Raw genomic sequence first — 20,093 nt, forward strand, 5'->3', positions numbered from 1 at the left:
CACACACTCATATCTTCTGACCCTTCGATCAATCGGCCTCGTGTTCCTGCTATCATAACCTTGTGTACCCAATTCCGGGTTTTCTAGATCCACAGCAATGGCTCCAATCACCCGAGCTGAGCATCGCTTTCGCATTATTGTTGTCGGTGCTGGCGTGGCTGGCCTGACGGCTTCTCACTGCCTCCAGAAGCTTGGAATTGATCACGTCGTCCTTGAAAAACAGGCAAAAGTTGCGCCGCCTCTCGGTGCCAGTATCTCCATGTGGCCGCATGGCCTTCGAATCCTGAACCAGCTCGGGTGCTTACAGGACATCAAGACGTCGGCTGTTCCCCTCAATCGCTTCTTATGCCGAGATCCAGATGGGCGACTGATCCACGACAATACTCTCTACACCCATGTCCAAGAAAAGTGAGCCGATTACCTCTGTCGATCTTCACCCGATGCTTAGAAGTAGAGGCAGCAAGAGACAGACAGGTAGACTAATGAGTTGCAGCCATGGAATTGGATTTTTCCCGCTCGAGAGACAAAGGTTTCTCCAGATCCTGTACGACGGCCTGCCAGACAAATCGCCCATCAGGACTGGGCAAGCCGTCGGAGATGTAAAGCAATTTTCCGACAGGGTGGAAGTGAGGCTTTCCACTGGCGAGATCGAGGTTGGCGACATGGTCCTTGGCTGCGATGGGGTGCACAGCCTGGTGCGCGGTGTAATGTGGGATTACGCCACCAAAACTTCGCCGGGCCTTATCCAGGCAAAGGAGAAAGCTTCGCTCAAGACTTCATGGAAGACGCTCATATTCATTACACCGGGCATACCGGCACTAGGCGAACGCGACCTCACTGTCACGTATAACGACGGATTCACCTTTCTGGTCACATCACAGCCCGACGCCGTCTATTTCTTCGTCATCTTCCGCCGCGAAAAGCCATTGACGTGGCCGAAACGAGAGTACCACACCGAAGCGGATGTCGAGAAGCTCGCCGCTCAGGTCATTGATAAGCCCGTGACGGACCAGCTCATGTTCGGGGAGGTGTGGAAGCGGCGGACGCGGGCATCGGTCGTATCGCTCGAGGAGTACGTTCTGGAGCACTGGCACCACGGACGCATTGTGCTGGCTGGTGACGCGGTCCACAAGGTGCACCCGAACATGGGGCTGGGGGCAACTCGGCCATCGAGGGCATCGCGTCGCTCATGAACCACATCCACCGCGTCTTGCCGCTGGAGCAGAAGCAGACCCGGACGCGTTTGGACATCAGCAGTATGCGCAACCATAAACCCAGCGGCACCGCTCTGAACATGGCCTTCGCCGCCTACCAAAGCGAGCGCCAGCATCGCATGCGCGAGCTCATGGACCTTAGCACCATGGTGGCCAAGATGCACACTTACGCCACGCCGCTGCACCGCTTCATGGCCAATTGGATGATGCCTCTTCTGGACGACCGCAAGTTTGCTGACCGCGTCGGCGCCTACATCGCCGCGGCACCTAAGCTTGATTTCCTGCCCGACGTCAGTTTCACCTCTGGACGTTTGCCTTGGAAGAGCAGCACTGATGGGAGGGAGGAAGAGGAGGAGGTGTTATTGGACGATATCCTTGAAGGGAAATCAGTAGCAGTTAGCGGATAGAGCTTCTTCCTCTTTTCAAACTGGCCATTCACAACTTTCGAATGAACATATCATACACCATGAATGATGTGTAATTTGTGCCCAAGATTCAAAATCATAAGCTGAGTTGACTGCCCATTGCATTGGAATTCATGTCAGATTTGGGAATTGGGCCGTGTTCAGCCACTTGGGCCCGCCCAGCAACCCTTGGCTCCCTTAGGTACACATTCTTCATTGGGTGACTACATGTAATGTTGGTGGGTACAAGTCAAGATGGCCAAACTTGCACAACATCGAAGAGGCCAGATTGGAAGCCTGCCAAGGCCGCTGTGCTGGGTCGGGTCAAGCTATTTCGTTGTCCTGTCAAGTCAGTTTTCCATGAGTCCTCCAACATTTATTCGGTCTTCGTTGGCGGATTGGCGGGGTTCCACCTTCAAGGAACCCGGCCTAGCGTGTCCATACATATCAACATCACTGTCACGGATTGCTGTGGAATGAGCCACCAGCTCCATGCCCCAGCCGAATTAGGATTATTCATGCCTGTTTTGGATGCCCTCGTGGCCGACGGGTGTTTGCGTGCGATGCATGTCGGAAAACTATCCGTCACTTCAAGTGCCCAGTTTGATACGTTCACCCCACTTCCTATCTCAATCCCGCTGGATTCAGACGAAACCCGCGGGGTTCTGTACAAAGGAGGCCGAGAAGTCCGGGCGGTACACGTATGGGAGATGATCTAGACAAGATGATAGGAATGCGACTTATATAAGTCATGCTTGGGCAGCTCCAGATGATAAATTGCAAGCCCAGAGAGCATTCTTGGATAGAGAATAACAAGTGGAATACACACCAACATTGAGCAGCCCTTAACATATTCTCTGTCTCCTGGTTCCCAACAGTAACACTTTATCTCAACCCTGTAACTTCAAAAAACAAAAACAACCGACATCATGCCTGGCACTATCAGTTTCATGAAGCAGTCCTTCCCAGGAAATCCAACTTTTACCGATAAGGATGTTCCCGATCTGGCCGGCAAGGTCATCATTGTGACTGGCTCCAACACTGGTCTCGGCAAAGAAGTAGCACGAATCGTCTACTCGAAAAACGCAAAGGTGTACATGATGGCACGCTCCGAGGAGAAGACACTGAGGGCCATAGAGAACATCAAGATGGCCGTCCCCAAGTCTGGAGGAGAACTCATCTTCCTCCCTCTGGACCTCTCGGACCTTACCAAAGTCAAGAAATCGGCAACCGAGTTCCTCGGTCGGGAACAGCAGCTACACCTTCTCTTCAACAATGCCGGCGTTGGGTATCCCGAGAAGGGGTCCAAGACCAAACAGGGCTATGAGCTGCAGCTGGGCGTTAACTGCATTGGTGCTTTCGCCTTCACGAAGCTTATTACGCCCACGCTGGTTTCCACCGCCAAGGTATCGCCCACCAACTCGGTCCGTGTCATTTGGGTTGCGTCCTCGGCGGCCGAGGCCATCAGCCCCAAGGGTTTCGTTGAGAATCTGCCCAAGATTGACAAGATGGGAGGTTTCGAGCAGTACAGCGTCAGCAAGCTCGGCAACTACTTTCATGCAACCGAGTTCGCAGCCCGGCACAGGGCCGACGGCGTCCTGTCGCTGCCGCTGAATCCGGGCAACCTGGATTCCGAGTTCTGGCGCACTCAAGGGTCGCTCATGACATGCATTCTTCGGAAGACGCTCCTCCACCCGCCGGTGTTCGGGGCGTACACCAACCTGTTTGCCGCTTTCTCGCCCCAGGTCACACTGGAGAAGTCGGGCACGTTCAGTAAGTCCCTAGTGAACCTTCCATATCTGCAAGATGCATAAGCTGATGGTAATAAACCAGTCGCTCCATGGGGTCAATTTTGGGACGTATCGCCACAAATGCTCGCAGGCGCGAAGACCAAGGCTGAGGGCGGTACCAACATTGCGGGAGACTTCTGGGGCTGGACTGAGGCCCAAGTCAAGCCTTACCTGTAGGAGTTTATATGTGCCTTACACTGCCCTCTTTGCTTACGTGGTGTTTCTGTAATAATGGGTGTTCTTCTTCTTCCTTTTTTCGACGGATTTCTCGGGTTTCTTTACAATAGCTTCTGTGCGCATGTTTATAAAGGTATCAAAGATTTCGGTGTTGTGTTGCATTTGATATTGATTGTCTGTGAGAACTGTTGATCTAATTGAGAGGGTTCGTTTTTCCGCGACAAGTAAAGGCCAACCAACCGAGGCCTCCAAGCCTAATAGAATTAGGTAGTTGAGGTGCTAGGTAAATCATGCCCAGTGCTTGTACAGTAAGTACTGTCTGTACCTACATCAATGTACTTGAGGCTTGTGCTTTTCCATTAGGAGGGGTTGCACAAGCCTAGAACGTGCTGCAGGGGACATTAGACCTGTATTTTAACGATTGATCTGAGTCCCCAAGTCCCCCAGTGCCCCCGCCCAAGAATTTCCGGTCATTATCGGCTCACTACTCACCTCTTTCTCCTTTGTTGCCCCAGGGCAATGAATGCTTGCTCATTTGATCGGCTGTACGCGAATGGGATTTCCCCTCTCCATGCTCTTTTACCCTCGGTCCTGATGAAATGGCATCTAATGCTGGCGATTCCCTCAGTCCAGCACCTTACGGACATGCATGTGTAGGGTGCTCGCGGGCCAAATGCAAATGCTTTTTAGGCTCGATGGGTCTGAATGCGAGCGGTAAGTGGACTCAATTCATCCCCGCTACAGGAATAGATACTTCGAACCCGGGGTTGATATGAGAATCCATGTAAGAACAGGCAATAGGTGCCAGTAACTGTCTTATACCCAAGCTACGGAATTGGGCTGGCTGACTGATCGCGTTGCTCTTCAAGATGCCATCGCCTTGGGAAAGAGTGCGTGCCAGCACGAGTTGCCCGAAAACGAAAGGCTGACTCACCTCCACAACAACATCAACAACAGCCGCAACCACCACCGTACGTGTCGGGGCGGCTGGAAGAGAAGCTTGACAGCCTGTTGTCCATTCTGCGATCTCATAGTGCTGAGAAGCAGACGCAGGCTCTGGCCCAAGATGCGCATCTGCAAACACACACACCAAATTCACAGTCTGAAAGCACCCCGACATCCCAAGCCGATGGCACTTTGCGATCCCGCGCAGACTGCACACCTGTAGGCGATCCCGATCTCGTCTTAGATACTGTGAACTCAATCATACATGCTCTGAGGCCAAGCAGCCCAGAGCATTCGCTGTCGCCCATTCACAATGATGTATCTGTACATTACATTCCCGAGCAAAGGGCAACAGATCAGTTGGAGATGTTCCGGCGTTCTTTTATCCCAATGTTCCCCTTCGTCCATATTCAGGACACCATGAGCGCATCCGACCTTCTTCGAGAGAAGCCCTTTCTCTGGCTCGTCATGATGTGCTTGGCAACTACCAATGTTGCGGAGCAATTCGCCATGGAGGACACCATCTGGCATATCATATCACGGAGAATAGTGACTCAGCACCTCGCCAGTTTGGATCTGCTTCTTGGAGTTATATGCTATGGCGCCTGGTCAGCACATTCCCCGAAAATGAGACTACATGCCTCGCAGGTTAACTTGTCTCCAGGTCTCACTACTTTAAAAAGGATAAGCCTTTTATGACCATGATTGCACAACTGGCTGTGTCGCTCGCTTTCGAAATGGGCCTCCATCATGACCCACCCATTAGCAAGCACCGTATCGGATCCAATCGGATTATCGTCAGGGATGCGCCGAGTCAAGAGAAACGAACGTTGGAAGAGCGCCGGACCATACTCGGTGTTTTCCATCTTACATCTGCGTAAGTATGCAGCCTTTTCGCTTGGTCTACTCCATCTTCTCACTTCTAAGCAAATATTTGTTTTATGTCTCCTGGACATTGCTGACCATTTGATCTAGAGCATGGTCGTCCCACAGGAAAATACAAGTTCTCAGCTGGACTCCGTACATGGCAAACTCCCTACGAATACTTGGTGAATCGGGTGAGAGCGATTGGGACTACCTTCTGGCTACCCAGGTGAAGTGCCAGATTATCACAAATCAACTGACCTGCTCCCCTAAGGACCACCCCGTAGAGAGTGCGGAAAGCTCAAAGTCGGCTTCGACCATGCTTGTTACATACTTACTACAGCAGCTCAATGAAATACGGCAAACCCTGCCGCCTCGACTACATACAAACAGTAAGTTTCGGTTTTTACCAGATCATATCGGCCGGCAAATTGGTGGCAAGCTTGACTGAATACGCATAGGGTGTGCAAAGTATTACCTTTACAATGCGGAACTGAAAGTCCGTGAATCCATCCTCGCACGGCTCAATCATCAACAAGAACCCGGTCCCACGCAATTCCGGACGCTTCAGGACCTTGACTCACTCCTGACATGCGCCGAGAGCTGGCTGAAAGTCTGGCTCGAGATGCCACTGATGGACTGGTTGGGTATCACAGTTGATACATTCGCACAGTTTACACACTTTGTCATTGTGTTGTTCAAGCTCACGATCCTCGACGAACCTGGTTGGGACATGGAGGAAGTACGGCGGCGGGCCGATGTGTTCGCGATACTGGATCGATCTTGCGAAATAGTCGACAACATACCTACCGCAGTAGGCATGAAAGACATAGAGGAAGGATCGCGAAGAGGGCTATTCTTCAAGACAGCCGACCTGTTTCGTGCGATAAAGGCTTTGATCATGGCCGAGATGGGGCCAGATGTGTTGGGCAACGCCGGACTGCTACAGCCGCCCCATAGCAACGCTGCGAAAGACTATGGTATCGCCGGGAGTATCGAGTTTGACCAGGAATACCCTTCGTGGGACGGTGCAATGTTGAACATTTCGGATGATCCTTGGTTACTAGATATATGGGGCTCGTCATGGGATTCCCTGCCGGAGGACAGTTTCAATCTTTCATTTCCTGATATATGAATAACGAATAGTATAGACCTTCGACCTAAGTCACTGCATGCCATATCTGCATACTAAATGCTAAAGCGTGTGCTGCGCAGCCCCAAGCAAACATGGATATCGGTCGTCCTTTTACTCATAACCAGAACCCGGGACGATTCGCGAGACGCGGATCTCGGCCATAGGCACACCTGTCTCTTCATCCTTGGCGAATCGTTGGCTGCAAGCAAACATCATGCCCTCCAATGGCTTGTAGGCCTCGTGGCCGGCTTCGAACCTCATCTGCTCGACTGTGTTGGGTGATGGTTCAGTATACGCTATGACGATGGAAGGCAACCCCCAAGAAGAAGAAACATGGCGAAAGAACATAAGCAGCTTTGTGGTGTAATATCACGCTTTTTGGATTGTGGCTCACCTCCGAACCCGAACGGGTTGGTCTTGGCCTCAGGGTCGCCCATTATCAGAGGCATGGTGAACTCGTTGAGCTCGGTGACACCATCGGCGATCAAACGGACAGATCGGCCCTCGGCATCAGTGGCGATAGCTGAGACGCTCAGGCGGCCGTGGCGCTTATCGGCATCGATGCGGAACCAGTCGTGTCCGCTGCTTAACTTGAAGTCGAGCTTGGGTTCAAAGTCGCCGACGGACTCGAGGGTTCCAAAGCCGAGAGGCTGTTTTCAGTAGTCAACGTGAGTAATGTGTAATTAGCTGCGATACATGTTTCTGTTGATGAAATCAGAAATGAAAAGAGAGCAAGCATGGACTTACAACGCCAACCAGGGTCGATCCAGTATGAATGTCGCCGCAAGGGAACTGACCGCTCAGGCTGCACTAGCACACTCTGTCAACTAGGAAAGGAGCATGGGGTATTCAGATGGTATCTTCGAACCTTGATCCGCATGGCCGGCACGGTCGTCGGAAAGCTCTCCAGGCCTGCCACGGCAGCCTTATCCTGTTCTGCAACGCTGGGCATTGTGACTACGGTGCAAGATGGAGCGAAGAGGTACAAAGAGAAAGTATTGTCTAGTGAAGAAGTGAAGTCTCGAGACTAGGTGGTGAATGGATGTCATAGAGAACGAGTATTCTGACCTTGAATGGTTTCCACTACTGCCTTGATATACTGACGGGCTGCTCACATACTCTTGAAGCTTTGAAGCCTCCAGTAAGATACCATCCGTACGCACGACTCCAAGCGTAGCGGTGGTGCGGCGATGCCAAAGTCCGAGGCGGCTAATTGCATGTCGATGGTCTCGGTAATCTGCATCTCATGCCTGCTCAGCACGGTAATCTCGGGGTTACGGAGTGCGCTCTTTGCCGAACCTTCAGCCCCGCCCGCCTCCGTATGCGAAACGATATCAAGTGATCCAGCTCTCCATCAATCACTAATTCCTAACAAGGCAACCAGAACCGCTGAAAAAAATAGATAGCAAAATTGTCAATTCAATACTACTTATGATCTTACAAGAACTACCATCTGTCAAGATCACACGACGAGGGGGCTTCAGGAGTCTGTCGCACTTTATGCCAACACCAATCAACTGAAACTGTTGTTAATGGCCATTCGGCTACACAGCTTTTGAACGTAAATTCTAATGGGCAGTGACCGTGCTGGCTTCGTTCGAAACAAGAAGCCGACGAGCTGCTGGATCGCGAACACGAAACACATCCACAGTACTGTAGCACCGGATCGACTCGGCCACCCGGCGATGGCGACATTTATATCAATGAGACCAAGAGGCAGGAAGACTTAGGGCCTGACAGTTGAAGCTTCCGGCTCGGAAGGTCTGTTACATGTTCACACTGCAATTGACAACCAGGGAGGGTTCGAGGATGAGTTGATGAAGAGGCTTCATCTGGCCTAGGCGTAATCGGGTGACCATTATAAGCACCATACTGGGACCCCACCGCTACGCCGGCCGGCGCCGACGGAGACCCGCCTCCACTGTAAATAGGCACTGAGGCCCCGGGTTGACACGGCCTCCCACCGGTGGTGACAGCGTCTATCTGAACGAGACAGCTGGCCGCAAACTGATAGCCAGACAGTTGGATTTCCATTTTTTTTTCATGCCATGTGGCGGTCGACTGTGAGAAGGTGTCCAAGGATAAGTCGACGAGGCTTCGTGATGCCAGAACGTAGGTAGTGGGTGGCCATGGTGTGCTAGCACCATGTGCATGCAGGTATCTAGAGATTGATAAGGCCGTGGAAGATGGTGGGGGAAAAGGGCCAGTGGAACTGGCAGAGCTGCCTAGGGTCATGTATCCAAATTAACAGCTTTTCTTCCAAGGTGGTCGACTGGTTGTTGTAGGGCACATCCCTTGTGGTGCACCCTCGGGATAATGAATTATCCTGAGCCTACTGCCCACGGGTTCGAATCCCCCTCGGGGCATTCGATCCAACCCCGGTGTGTGGATACATGTCCCCGAGTGTTGGCGTTTCAGGTACTTACCCCTGATCCTACCCTTCACATTGAAAGGCTGGCATGTAGACACACATCCCCGTGTAGGCATTCCCCAAGGTTCTCTTGGGGATTTACCCTACACAACCAGGTGTGTTCGCCAGCATCCCTCTTGCACCCAAATTTTTGTTTCCTTTTTATTTGATTTCCACTCTTGCTGATAGGAGCAAATATCGTGCCTCTCATCACTCTCACATATGGAAACGTTATCCTCGGAAATAAATAATAATCTTACACCTAACTACGTTGAGTTCTTGCTCGCAATTGGGCTTATTAAGCTGCCAAGTCAAGATTTGCACACATTATTGCGCTTTCGGCGTTGGCTTGGTTTCCAAGGCTATGGGTGTTTTAAGGCAAGTCGCAGCAATTCTCATGTTTGGAGTTGCTGAAACATCTGTATGTATAGCCATGCTGTTACAAACAATGGCAATTTTGAGAACATCTTGAGAACTCGTGATCAGCCAGGACAATACTTTTTATCCTTGCCGAATGATACATCAATGCTTGTTAAAATCCATGTACCTCGTGGCCCATTTGTTAGGGGGTTTTATCCGGGTCAGGTGCGTTCGCCTTGACTGACTTTATCCAGAAAAGGGGTTAGTACAAGCATGATACGGTAACATTACACACATAGTTATTTACGGGGATCCATGAGCTGTCGGTAATCTCTGGCTACATATATGCTTTGGTCTGGAATCCAACACACCTGATGTACGGAGGGGACAAAATTGTACGCACACTCCCAGAAAGCACTGGCTATCCTAATATCGAAACTCGGCTCCAACGGCCCTTCTACCATGAGACCTTTGGACATAAGCATGCGTGGCAGTATCTATAGGGGGTCCAGGATTGGAAAGAACGTTGTCTACTTACCAATCTGTCGAGGCCGGATGGGCAGTCGGTTCTATAAATGGAACCACGCCAAATGCCGGGAAAATCCAATTTGGGTAATTGGCATGGTGTTCATGTCGGTTGTACAGATCCGGCCCGTGACTGGCTGTCCCAACTGAACCTGACAGGCATACGACCAATCATCGTCTTCCTCCAGGTCAAATTATGATCCAGACGCCGACCGAGACTGCAAGATTTTTGAAGTGTCTGTGTTAGGAGATCGGCAATTGATAGGAGTCCATAGTGGATAGGCTTGTACGGAAGTAATAAACCATGACTGCGTCCTTGTTCAGAGCTTCGCCCTGGTAGAGTCTAACCCTGGACATCTGGTACCTGCCATCTGAACCTCCAAGGCTTTTGCAGTTCTGCTAGTAGCTCACTCTTGTCTCGTCATCAGTATTGCAAGATGCGATTCTCCCTGTTGGCTGCTGCGGCCATTGCGCCGGCTGTCAATGCAGCTGCAACTTTGCGTTTCTCCTGCTCCGAGCTGGTAGTTGAACGACTTGACCCGTGAGACATCACATTTTCGAAGACATTGCATGTACCAGTTTTTAAAGAACTAACTAACCAGCCCCTTGCCCTTACAGTCTTGTCAACTCGGGCATGTCGCCCTCGCCTCATTTGCACCAAATCGTCGGAGGCAACACTTTCAACGCCTCCATGTTAGAGGACATTCCATCATTGGCAACGTGCACTAGTTGCACTCCGACTGAGGATTTCTCGAACTATTGGACAGCTACACTATTCTTCCGGTACGTCGTCTCTACGATGAGACCTATCAGCTTTGTGATGGACCCACCAAGACTTACCCCTTTGTTCCAAACAGTGCCCGCAACGGGACCTTCCACCGTGTGAACACCTTCGGCAACGAGCTTGGCTTCAACTCGGCGCACGGGGGCCAGACAGTCTACTACTTATCCTCGGGCAAAGTGACAGCCTTCAAGCCCGGGTTCCGCATGACGGTGGGCGACCCGACCTTCCGGACCGCGAAGCAGCTGCAGGCCAAGTACAAGTACATGGACTTCACGTGCCTGGCCTCGTCGATGACCCGCGGCGGCCAGACGCTCAACTTCCCCAACAGGCCCTGCGCCGCGGGCATCATGGTCTCGATCCGGTTCCCGACGTGCTGGGACGGCAAGAACGTCGACAGCCCGGACCACCAGAGCCACGTGGCGTACCCGACGGGCAACCGGTGCCCCTCGACGCACCCCGTGACCGTGCCGCAGGTCTTCTACGAGACGTACTGGGACACGCGCCCGTTCAACGACCGCTCGCAGTGGCCCGCGGACGGGTCCCAGCCGTTCGTCTGGTCGTTTGGCGACGCCACGGGCTACGGCATCCACGGCGACTACGTGTTTGGGTGGAAGGGCGATGCGCTGCAGCGCGCCATGGATACCAATTGCAACAGCGACCTCTTCGCTAACCGCATCAACTGCCCCACCCTCAAGACGCAGTCGCTTGACCAGGCCAACAAGTGCACCATGAAGCCCACTGTCACAGAGACCTTGGACGGCTGGCTGACGGAGTTGCCGGGTGGCATGCCCGTGATGTGAGAGGGCTATGAGCATGGGCTGGCAGTCAAGAAAAGGGGCAGCCTGTCTGCTCATTGAGATAAAGCAACGAAAACTGCCACAGCCACGCAGGCTCGGTCCCATTCTAGGATATAGATGCTATATAGGGGTACAATTAGTTGAAGCGGATATACTTTCCTAAATACCTACCTACAATCCCCAACGACACGTATCTATTTGATCCAAACTGCAAGCATGGTCCGCGCGATTACTTATTGTGGTGTCGGCTTTGAAAAGGTATTAGTAACTTGAAATTATGTAATCGGCAACAGATTCGGGCACGCTGCTGCGTGCATGTATCATTAGTGATCAAGTTTGGTCATTTTCAGGTATTTGGGTAGGCACATGTCGTAGCTTTTTCGATCAAGCGCCAACGTCCTATGGATTGCCCGACATTGCTAGCTAATGGAACATTGACCGTGCAGATTGGTAACCACATGCAGGCAAGTAAGCACTTGCCACCTGCCGTTACCATTTGAAGTTGGCACTCACGTCTAATGTTGACGCATGTGTAAGTACTCGCTGCTTCCTTGAATATGTCTGTAACTCTACAATGCGCAGCAGCCCCAGCCAAGACTTGCAATGGATTCCTTCGAAGAGCCCCGAATGCTCAACTCTTGCATTCTTCACAACACCAACCTTTCTGGCATCTCTTGCTCCCCTCACCTTTCTTGTTTCTTCAGTTCCTGCTCTCTTCACATACTTTTGATATCATCGTCTCAGCTATCAGGCTGAGATCGTACCTACAAAGCATCTAAACCTTCGTTTTGGATCAACATCCTTTCCCAGTAGGGTTCTCGCGCATTCTCCCAGCTTCCGGATTTCCTCTACCCATCAACATGGCTGATGCGACAACACCACTCCTTCCGGGCCCATCAAATACGGGTTCATCGGACAGCCATGTGAGACTTGCTGTTGGTCTTTTTGGACGATGATGGCACTCTGCTAACTGATCTGGACCGGCGCAGCCAATCTTCCTCCGAGCCTGTCACTCGCCATGGCGATTCATCAACCAGAGCGTCCTGACTTTGTTCCGTTTCGTCATTTCGGCATACCTCCTCACTGTGATGGGCATCTCCCTCAAGTACAAGCTCGAAACGGAGGATGACCACACCCGATGGCGTATTCCTTTCCAGTTCTCCTCTGTCTCCTTCATCCTCTTGCTGCTGTACAACCTCCAAGTCACTGTCAGTTTCAGCCACGACTCTGGGTTGACACCTGGACTATGGACCCTTGCTAATCCTGAATACAGGTATGGACATTCATGCACTTGCTGCTACCCAAAGAACTACCCGAAGAACCTGCCGAGTGCCATGGCCACCAGTTCCGCAACAAAATTATCAATCTCTTGTTGCCTCCGAGCCGTAATCGATATGGAAACCACACCCACCCGTTCTGGTTCTCCATGTTCTACACGGTTTCGCATGTCTTCACCTTCATGAACACCATTATATACTGGGCCGTTCTTGTACCGGCAGGACACGGTGGCTTTGAGCCACCCAATGCCCTCATCGTCACCCCCATGCGCCTGATAACTCAACGGTTGCTGGGTATGATCCTCGTAAGTACCCAACGCAGAGACGCCCAAGGGTTACCATGGTGTTATACTAACACCCCCTTGAAGACAAGGGTCTCTTCGAGGAAGGTCACCTCAAGGCGTTCAGCATCATCAATGTTTGGTCAATCACATCTGCGATTGCCGTTCTAGAGATACTCGTGTTCAACAGTATCAGACGCCAGACGGTAAGCGATGCCTCGACTGATGCCTGACACAGACCCAAGCTAACGTATAGCACTCGACAGCCGATTGTTGGACATGTTGCCGGCACGATGTTTGCCAGCATCGGCTACATTGCTTGGGCCTAGTTGGGCAAGCTTGTCACCGGTCACGCGGGCCTCTTCTTCCTGGACCCCGAGCTTATGGGAGACGCACACGGAGCAGCACTTGCCGCCAGCGTCCTGTTTGTCTCGCTCTCTCCCGGAAGTAGGTCTCCACCTTGATATGTGATAAGAGTATACTTGATCGGGCGTGTACTGACGTGTTGGGTAGTCTTTTCCTACATGTACGGCCTGATTGCTATGCGTGAGAGCATGTCGGCTATCCACGAGACGCCGCAATAGGCGCGCCCAGCTGTACATGCATGCGAATCATATGTGCCTGACATGACATGATGTTGGGCAAGGCCAAGGAAGCAGCCGTGCGAGCCTGATGGTATGTTCTAGAAATTGGTAATCCCGAAATAGGATCGAGTAGGCAAGACACGGGATTGGGAGAACTATGACCCTGCCAAGAGGCGGTGTCGAGTATTCTGATACAGGGACAAGAAATAACGCAGGGGGAGGAGACTTGAGACTTGAGACTTGAAGCTTGTACCTAGGTATCAATGACCAGTATCGTGGTCGAACTGGATGGGGGGAGAGGGGGTACGGAAGCATTATTAAGCCGGCGGGAAGAGGAGTATAGCAGAGCAGACAGCTGATCAGAATGAATAACAGCATTATGCAATAGGAGCTAGCACAGTGCCGGTCATAATATCGCGCATTCGGCAAGCAGATGGTTACTTTGACAGCACAGCTGGCCAGGGGTAAAGCCGGAGATGAGAAGTATGCGCTGTTGTAAGTCTACTACTAGCAGCATCTAGATGCAGTTTTTGGCGAGAGGTGAGAGGAGGTGTTTGGGGAGTCCCACCATTTGCTGCTTGCAGTTAGGCACAATTGACCGCTGAAAGCAGCCCAGGGCGCCCCCCACTTGTCCAGTAAGGTGACGTCTAATTTTGGTGGGATGGCCTGAGGACAACTGCGGACACAACCAAGGCACCAAGGCACCAAGCAGCCAAGGCCCATCGCCCGGAGGTCGGGGGAGGGAGTCATTCCGATCAGAAGTCACGTTTGGACATTACCTAACAGAACCTAAGGCAGTGAAAAGCTGCATGCAAGCGTACAGGAATAGCTCCGATTGTATGGAGTACCGCCTCACTCCTGGCTCTATCCCTTATCTCTGAGCTGGCTGTTCTCGGTGATACCCAATTGAGAAAGGCACGCTCTGTGGATGAACTGGAACTGCCCATCAAATGATCCTGTCCAGAAGCTGTCTGCTCCGTCTTGGTGAGAGGCCTCTGAGCAGTGTGAGAGGCAGAGGCCCCCTCAGTTGACCGATACCTGGGTACCTACGTACTTTGGAGGGGAAATGCACTGCCTCCTGTTCATGTTCACGTCTTGCCGTACCGCTGTACCACACAGCGCTTGACACGAATACAGTCAGCAGCCTTCCTGACGACCTGATTCGCCAATCAATATGCGCTGGGAGCGTTGACTGTCCTCTCTCGAGCACCCTCTCCCCTCACTATCGTTATCGCTGCCTTATCGCCTTGTCGCCCAGAAACTGGCCAGTGACCAGCCGGGCGTGCAATTGATGGGCAGCATTTCACGTTGCAGCCTGTTTCGCACAGCAACGCAACCTCACGTGCTGGTTGCCCAGTTGCAGCTGCAGTCGCGCTGGGTGGTCGGGTTTTTTGTTTTCTCTCGAAGCCTGGGCGGCTACACTGCGAAACTGCCCGAGGTACCAAGCACGGGTAGGCACGGTAGGTATGTAGGACTATCATTCATGACCTGATCGATTGAGCGAGCGCTCAACCGATTGATCAGATTTCGTGGTTAGGTCGCATTGAGGCCATCCCAACCCGGGTTACGCGCAAGCAGGGCCCATGCCTGTGTCTCTCTTTCTCCTCTTCGAGAATCAGGCCGAGCGAGTGAGGTTCACAAGTATTCACGGTACAAGCGGTACCACCACGCTGCGATGGGTGACGATGGCGTGGCTGGGGGGGCGTGGGAGATGGACGAATCAACAGCCGTCTCGTCGCCATACCAGCCCCAATATAGCGGCACGTACGGGGGCGTCCGAGGGTGCAAAGGCGCCAACCACGGCCGCCAGCGCATTTCCGTATAAATATATTGTGCACCCCCCTCCATCTACCCCCTTCCTTTCGTTCTCCCCTCCCCACACACAAATCCTACAGGGTGTCGCAAAGCTTCAGGATATCTCCAGATTCATTCGTTTACCTCCGAATCGTTCTCTGGGGATAGACCGCCCCGGACCCCTCTCAATCTCTATTTTTGTGCGTCAACTCACTTCCACTCTCTAGTCGCGTCCGGTATCCTCTTCCCGGGACAACACATCACACTCATTTCGTCATTCCCTAAGCCAATTATAAAGAGGAACCAATTACCCTTCGAGAAGTCGGATAGAAGAACCGTATTCACTTACGCTCTTCCGGTGCCGCCTTCTTGTTGCCCGGTTTCTTGTCATCTCGAATCACTGCTACCCCCTCGACTTCCTCCTTCTTTTCCCTCTTGATCTATCACCTATCACCACCGCCATCATGTTTAAGTCGTTCCGGTCTCAAGACCGCGTCGAAAAGGCGTCGAGGTTGAAGAAGTCCACCCCTGTTCCGAAGTCGAACAACATTCGAAGTGACGCCCAGAAGGTGTCGAAATTGCAGCAGTCGCTCGAAGAGAGCACCCCCAACAAGAGGAATCTCAACTCGCCCATTGTCACACTGGCCGTGGGCCGTGAGGGGCGGCTGTTTGCGGCGCACGAGGAGGTCCTGGCGCAGTCGCCGTTCTTTGAGCGCGCCTGCCGGGACCAGTACCTCCGTTCGCAGAGTAAGAGGATATCACTACCAGACGAAGAACCGGAGATCTTCTCGGCCGTGCTCGAGTACCTCTACAAGGGTGACTACTACCCCCGCTTGTTGCACAACAAGCACCGCAACACTTGGGAGCTCGAGGACACCAACACGGCCGCGGGACGATCTCCCAACCCATCATCCGAAAACGGAGGTGGTCGCGGAGCCGCCGAGGCCACAATCTACATTTCCAGCGTGGGCCAGCCCCTCCTGAGGGACACCGTCGTGTACTGCGCCGCGGACCGGTACGGGCTCGAGGAGCTCAAGCGCCTGTCTCTGCGCAAGCAGGGCCTGCAGAGCGGCATCGACGTCGCGACCATCCTGCGGTCGGCGCAGTACGCCTACGACAACACGCCGGATTCGGACTCGCGCTTGCGCGCTCACTACCTCGCCCTGATCATCCGGTGTCGCAAGACATTCAAGAGGAGCGGGACCATGCAGGCTGAAATGGAGAAGGGCGGTAAGCTTTTCTTTGACCTGTTCGTGGCCATGTGCAACCACCTCGACGACGTCGTGGACATGAGCAATGCTCGGACCCCCAAGACGGTCTGAAGAGGCTTGGCAGCAGACGACATGGACTACCATTGAACACATTTTGTCAACTCAACTCGGGGTCCAACTGTTTGATTTTTCTGGCGTTCGGCTCGGGCGAAGAACCACGGGATTTGCTACGAGGCTTACACGATGATTTTCTTGCATGTCTTTTCTCCGCCACTCACACTTCTCTCCCAGTCGGACACATCAGATTGGACATCCATTTGGGAGAAACAAAAAACTCCACTTCTTGCAAGGTTGGCCCCCGGTTTGATGCTTCTCGGGAGAGTTGGGGCACGATTAGCTCATGAAGTTCTTCTTCGCCCCTCTGTCTTCCCGTTGTTCTAATGAACCCAGACGCAACACCATGATTTCTACATTATACCCACCCCTTTGAGGAATCTGGAACATCTGGGTCGATTTTTTTGTCTTTTTTTCAACAGTACGCGGCAATGCGGCGGCTTGTACAGGATACAAACGAAACAGGAAAAAAATTCCAAACCCATCAAAAAGGTCGACAGATTGGGAAAAGCTTACGACCGAAGAAAGTTTTGTCTTTTGAACTGCGTTGCTTTTATTTAACCCGTTGGCGCGCTCTCAATGCACCGTCCTTCTCCCAGGTTGAGAGGGCGGCTCGCTCGCGCCGCGGCTGGAGGCAGGCGGGGAGGACGATTGGACCAACAGGTTGGCGCGACCTCTTCGCTGCCTAACAAACCATCTCCTATCTCATCAAGGAAATCGGAAATTTGTCAAGGAGCCGGAAGTCTGACCTCTGGGGTAAGAGGGCAGGCGGAAGGCGAGAGAAGGAAGCAGCCTGCATTCTTGTTGAGGTCCCGCTATCGCGAGAGCGGGATGATTTTGGGGGAAAACTGAAGTAGCTAGTTAGTCTCGATGGCTGTCTGAGCCGATTCGATTCCCCCTGCTTGGGAACCGTTCACCGTCCCTAGTGGATGGTGATGGTCTTCCCGGCTTGAGCCCTCGTCAGGGCGAGGTCAATGAGAAATTCGGCCACCTCAAACCAAACACCAGACTACTTGTGCCTTGACTATTTGATGCGTGTGATCTTGTGCATGCTTGCTTGCTCTCTTGAATCTGATGCGTAGAATGCTGTTCGCATTGCCTTGTGCTGATTCTGCATCGCAAGGCGATGATGATACGGTATGTTATCCTACAGGCTAAGGGCCTTGAATGGCTTCCATCCTCTCCCACACATTTCTGTGTCTACCCCTTGTTCGTTACTCGTACATAGACCACCGCGATCGAATGCATCATCTGCTCAGGACTTGCTTGGCTGGTACAACTTGGCGTCCTTGGAGGTACCTAGGGGCTAATTGCCCAAGTTCGCAGCTTCAACAGTCCCTTGCGGCCTGAGCTTGGGTCTTTTGCTCCACTTCCCAGTCGTGAGGTTTGCGCGCGTAGACGACATAGCTGTGTTTTCGGAGCGAGAAGTCAGTCATCGTCAGAATCATCAGTCTTCCGATCCAGGAACCAAGCAAAGACTCATCCCTCAACCCGTTCCTGTCATTTCCCCAGCGGTGGGGCATGGTTCAGATCTGCCCCTCTCGTTCTGACCTTCTTTCCCCTCTTCTCGTGTTCTTCTCTGCTTCTTCTTTTCTCGTTTCCCCCTGCCACGTCACTTATCGGCTTATCGCTTTCGGCTCTATTTTTGGAGGGGGGGATGGAATGGGGCTAGGAACAACAAGGACGGAACACGGAACCCCAAGAACGACAAACATGACATGACCACCAGCAAACTACGGAGTAGGTACATAGCACATAGCAACTCACACTGGATGGAAGATCTCGAGCGAGGGGTCCCCGGCGTCCCGACGCAGCTCCGCGATCAGGTTTTCCTTTTCGTCGGCGCTTAGGCCTGCGAAGCCTAGCGCCTTCCAGCTGAAGCCGCGGGCGCCCTCGGTCAGGTTCACGAGGGCGTACTGGCCCAAGCGCTTTCGGGCGGGGTCCGACGGCCAGTCGGCGAGGGGACAGCGGTGGATTTGTTCTTGGATGTCGACGACTTTTTCATTCATCACCCCCTCTCATGTTAGTAGTAGTAGTGTAAAGTAGTAGTCAATTGAAGCAGGGAAAGAGGGGGGTGTGAGAAGAGTGACAACATCTGGGCTGGGAAAGTCGGTCAGGAATGAAGAAGATGCGCACACTTACAGCCGACTTCTGCTAGCCAGGTCTTGTAGTTGCGCGGGCAGAGCATATCGCGGCCGATCTTGGACATGCCTTTGCGGAAGGTGGCCCAGAATTTCTGGACGGTTGAACCTGAGGTCGCACATTGTCAACATTCCTTTTCTTTTCTGCAACACAATGCATGCATGAACACTTTCCGGGGCCAGAACAGTCATGTTTGACTAGATTGCTTCACTCACCCTCATGTCGCCCTGTCCGCGACAGCGGATCAATGTACAAATCGCAATACTCGATCCATCCCCCGGGTCGCATGTTGTCGAAGGCATGCCGCATGACGACCAGGTTGTCGGGGAAGCAGGTGAAGACCATGCGCAGGTGCACGTAGTCGAAGAGCATCTTCTCGGTGCCCGTCTCGGGCGTGCGGTAGAGCCACTCCTCCTCGGCGTCGTCCTTGACGAACTCGCAGTTCTGCACCATGGGCAGCGCCGGCTGGATCTTGCTGAGATCGGTGCCGATTACGTGGGAGCCGGGGTGTTCCTGTGCTGCAACGTTGTTGGACGGGCAAGTTGTTAGTACCCGGTTCAATTGATGACTGTTCAACCTTTTGTTTGCTACACCCGTCGTCGAACCAATGCGGATCTGAGATAGAGCAGTAGTAGGGGCCAGCGTACCGAATTGGATCGCCCAGATCCCCGTCCCCGTCGCGACGTCCATCACGTACTCCGGGTCGTGGTCCATGGGCGCGTGCGCGAGCTTGCCACCCGTCGCCATCATGAGCATCGCATGCTGCAAGTCCAGGCGGTCTTGCTCGGCCTGCAATGGTTTATCGCATCAGCTTCAATCGCCCCCTCCCCCTCAAAGGGGCAAATGTCTGTGAATAAAATGTGCATCCAACAACAGCAGCGGCAGCGGCAACACTCACAGCGTCATTGGGTAAGAAATACTTCCCCTCCTTGTACCCGTGGAACGACCGACCCGAGTCGTCAAACACGGAATCGGGCTCGATGATGGTCGAGCCCGTCGGTTCGCGCGGGACCTCGGCCGGCATCAGGATGCTCGTGGGCTGCGAATGGAGGCTGCCGCTGGCCGAGCTCGTGGAATGACGGTTCTTGGAACGGTCCGGGTCCGGGTCGTCGCCGGTGGCTGCGCTGTCGCCGTCGGTTGCACGCTCGGACGCTGCTTTGTCAGTGTCGTTGGGCGGCGACAATAATGGGGCCTCTTTGGCACCATCGCCGGGCTGGTCGATGGTGTTGGTGTCGGTGGTGGAGCCCATGTGCGGCACGGAAAGAAGAGGAAGACAACACGGTTC

At 53.0% G+C, this 20,093-nt stretch overlaps 8 protein-coding genes across 8 annotated transcripts; 6 read left to right on the forward strand and 2 right to left on the reverse strand.

Moving 5' to 3' along the window:
* Positions 1–97: 97 nt before the first annotated feature.
* PG997_014556 (uncharacterized protein) lies at positions 98–1,621 on the forward strand (the record flags this gene model as incomplete). Its single annotated transcript, XM_066818870.1, is given in 3 exon segments — positions 98–408; positions 494–1,116; positions 1,134–1,621. 3 exon segments carry the CDS (start codon positions 98–100, stop codon positions 1,619–1,621), a joined length of 1,422 nt encoding a protein of 473 aa, XP_066661058.1.
* A 926-nt stretch (positions 1,622–2,547) lies between these two features.
* On the forward strand, positions 2,548–3,585 carry PG997_014557 (NAD(P)-binding protein; the record flags this gene model as incomplete). Its single annotated transcript, XM_066818871.1, has 2 exons — positions 2,548–3,391; positions 3,452–3,585. 2 exons carry the CDS (start codon positions 2,548–2,550, stop codon positions 3,583–3,585), a joined length of 978 nt encoding a protein of 325 aa, XP_066661059.1.
* Positions 3,586–4,184: 599 nt separating this feature from the next.
* PG997_014558 (uncharacterized protein) lies at positions 4,185–6,529 on the forward strand (the record flags this gene model as incomplete). The annotated part of the gene is made up of 5 exons (XM_066818872.1): positions 4,185–4,299; positions 4,475–5,138; positions 5,195–5,407; positions 5,506–5,786; positions 5,856–6,529. 5 exons carry the CDS (start codon positions 4,185–4,187, stop codon positions 6,527–6,529), a joined length of 1,947 nt encoding a protein of 648 aa, XP_066661060.1.
* Positions 6,530–6,640: 111 nt separating this feature from the next.
* Positions 6,641–7,481, reverse strand: PG997_014559 (uncharacterized protein; the record flags this gene model as incomplete). The annotated part of the gene is made up of 4 exons (XM_066818873.1): positions 6,641–6,825; positions 6,924–7,179; positions 7,277–7,339; positions 7,398–7,481. 4 exons carry the CDS (start codon positions 7,479–7,481, stop codon positions 6,641–6,643), a joined length of 588 nt encoding a protein of 195 aa, XP_066661061.1.
* A 2,780-nt stretch (positions 7,482–10,261) lies between these two features.
* On the forward strand, positions 10,262–11,408 carry PG997_014560 (uncharacterized protein; the record flags this gene model as incomplete). Its single annotated transcript, XM_066818874.1, has 3 exons — positions 10,262–10,365; positions 10,443–10,607; positions 10,682–11,408. 3 exons carry the CDS (start codon positions 10,262–10,264, stop codon positions 11,406–11,408), a joined length of 996 nt encoding a protein of 331 aa, XP_066661062.1.
* An 857-nt stretch (positions 11,409–12,265) lies between these two features.
* PG997_014561 (uncharacterized protein) lies at positions 12,266–13,547 on the forward strand (the record flags this gene model as incomplete). The annotated part of the gene is made up of 6 exons (XM_066818875.1): positions 12,266–12,328; positions 12,395–12,613; positions 12,679–12,976; positions 13,051–13,169; positions 13,293–13,410; positions 13,477–13,547. The coding sequence occupies 6 exons, from the start codon at positions 12,266–12,268 to the stop codon at positions 13,545–13,547; spliced, it is 888 nt and encodes a 295-aa protein (XP_066661063.1).
* Positions 13,548–15,805: 2,258 nt separating this feature from the next.
* PG997_014562 (BTB/POZ-like protein) lies at positions 15,806–16,663 on the forward strand (the record flags this gene model as incomplete). The annotated part of the gene is made up of 1 exon (XM_066818876.1): positions 15,806–16,663. The coding sequence occupies one exon, from the start codon at positions 15,806–15,808 to the stop codon at positions 16,661–16,663; it is 858 nt and encodes a 285-aa protein (XP_066661064.1).
* Positions 16,664–17,994: 1,331 nt separating this feature from the next.
* On the reverse strand, positions 17,995–20,057 carry PG997_014563 (uncharacterized protein; the record flags this gene model as incomplete). The annotated part of the gene is made up of 6 exons (XM_066818877.1): positions 17,995–18,073; positions 18,434–18,662; positions 18,809–18,916; positions 19,024–19,326; positions 19,414–19,597; positions 19,707–20,057. 6 exons carry the CDS (start codon positions 20,055–20,057, stop codon positions 17,995–17,997), a joined length of 1,254 nt encoding a protein of 417 aa, XP_066661065.1.
* Positions 20,058–20,093: the final 36 nt, after the last annotated feature.

The sequence above is a fragment of the Apiospora hydei genome (genome assembly GCF_038363865.1).
Source record: "Apiospora hydei strain CBS 114990 chromosome Unknown utg000010l_segment0_segment0, whole genome shotgun sequence".
Taxonomy (NCBI): Eukaryota; Fungi; Ascomycota; class Sordariomycetes; order Amphisphaeriales; family Apiosporaceae; genus Apiospora; species Apiospora hydei.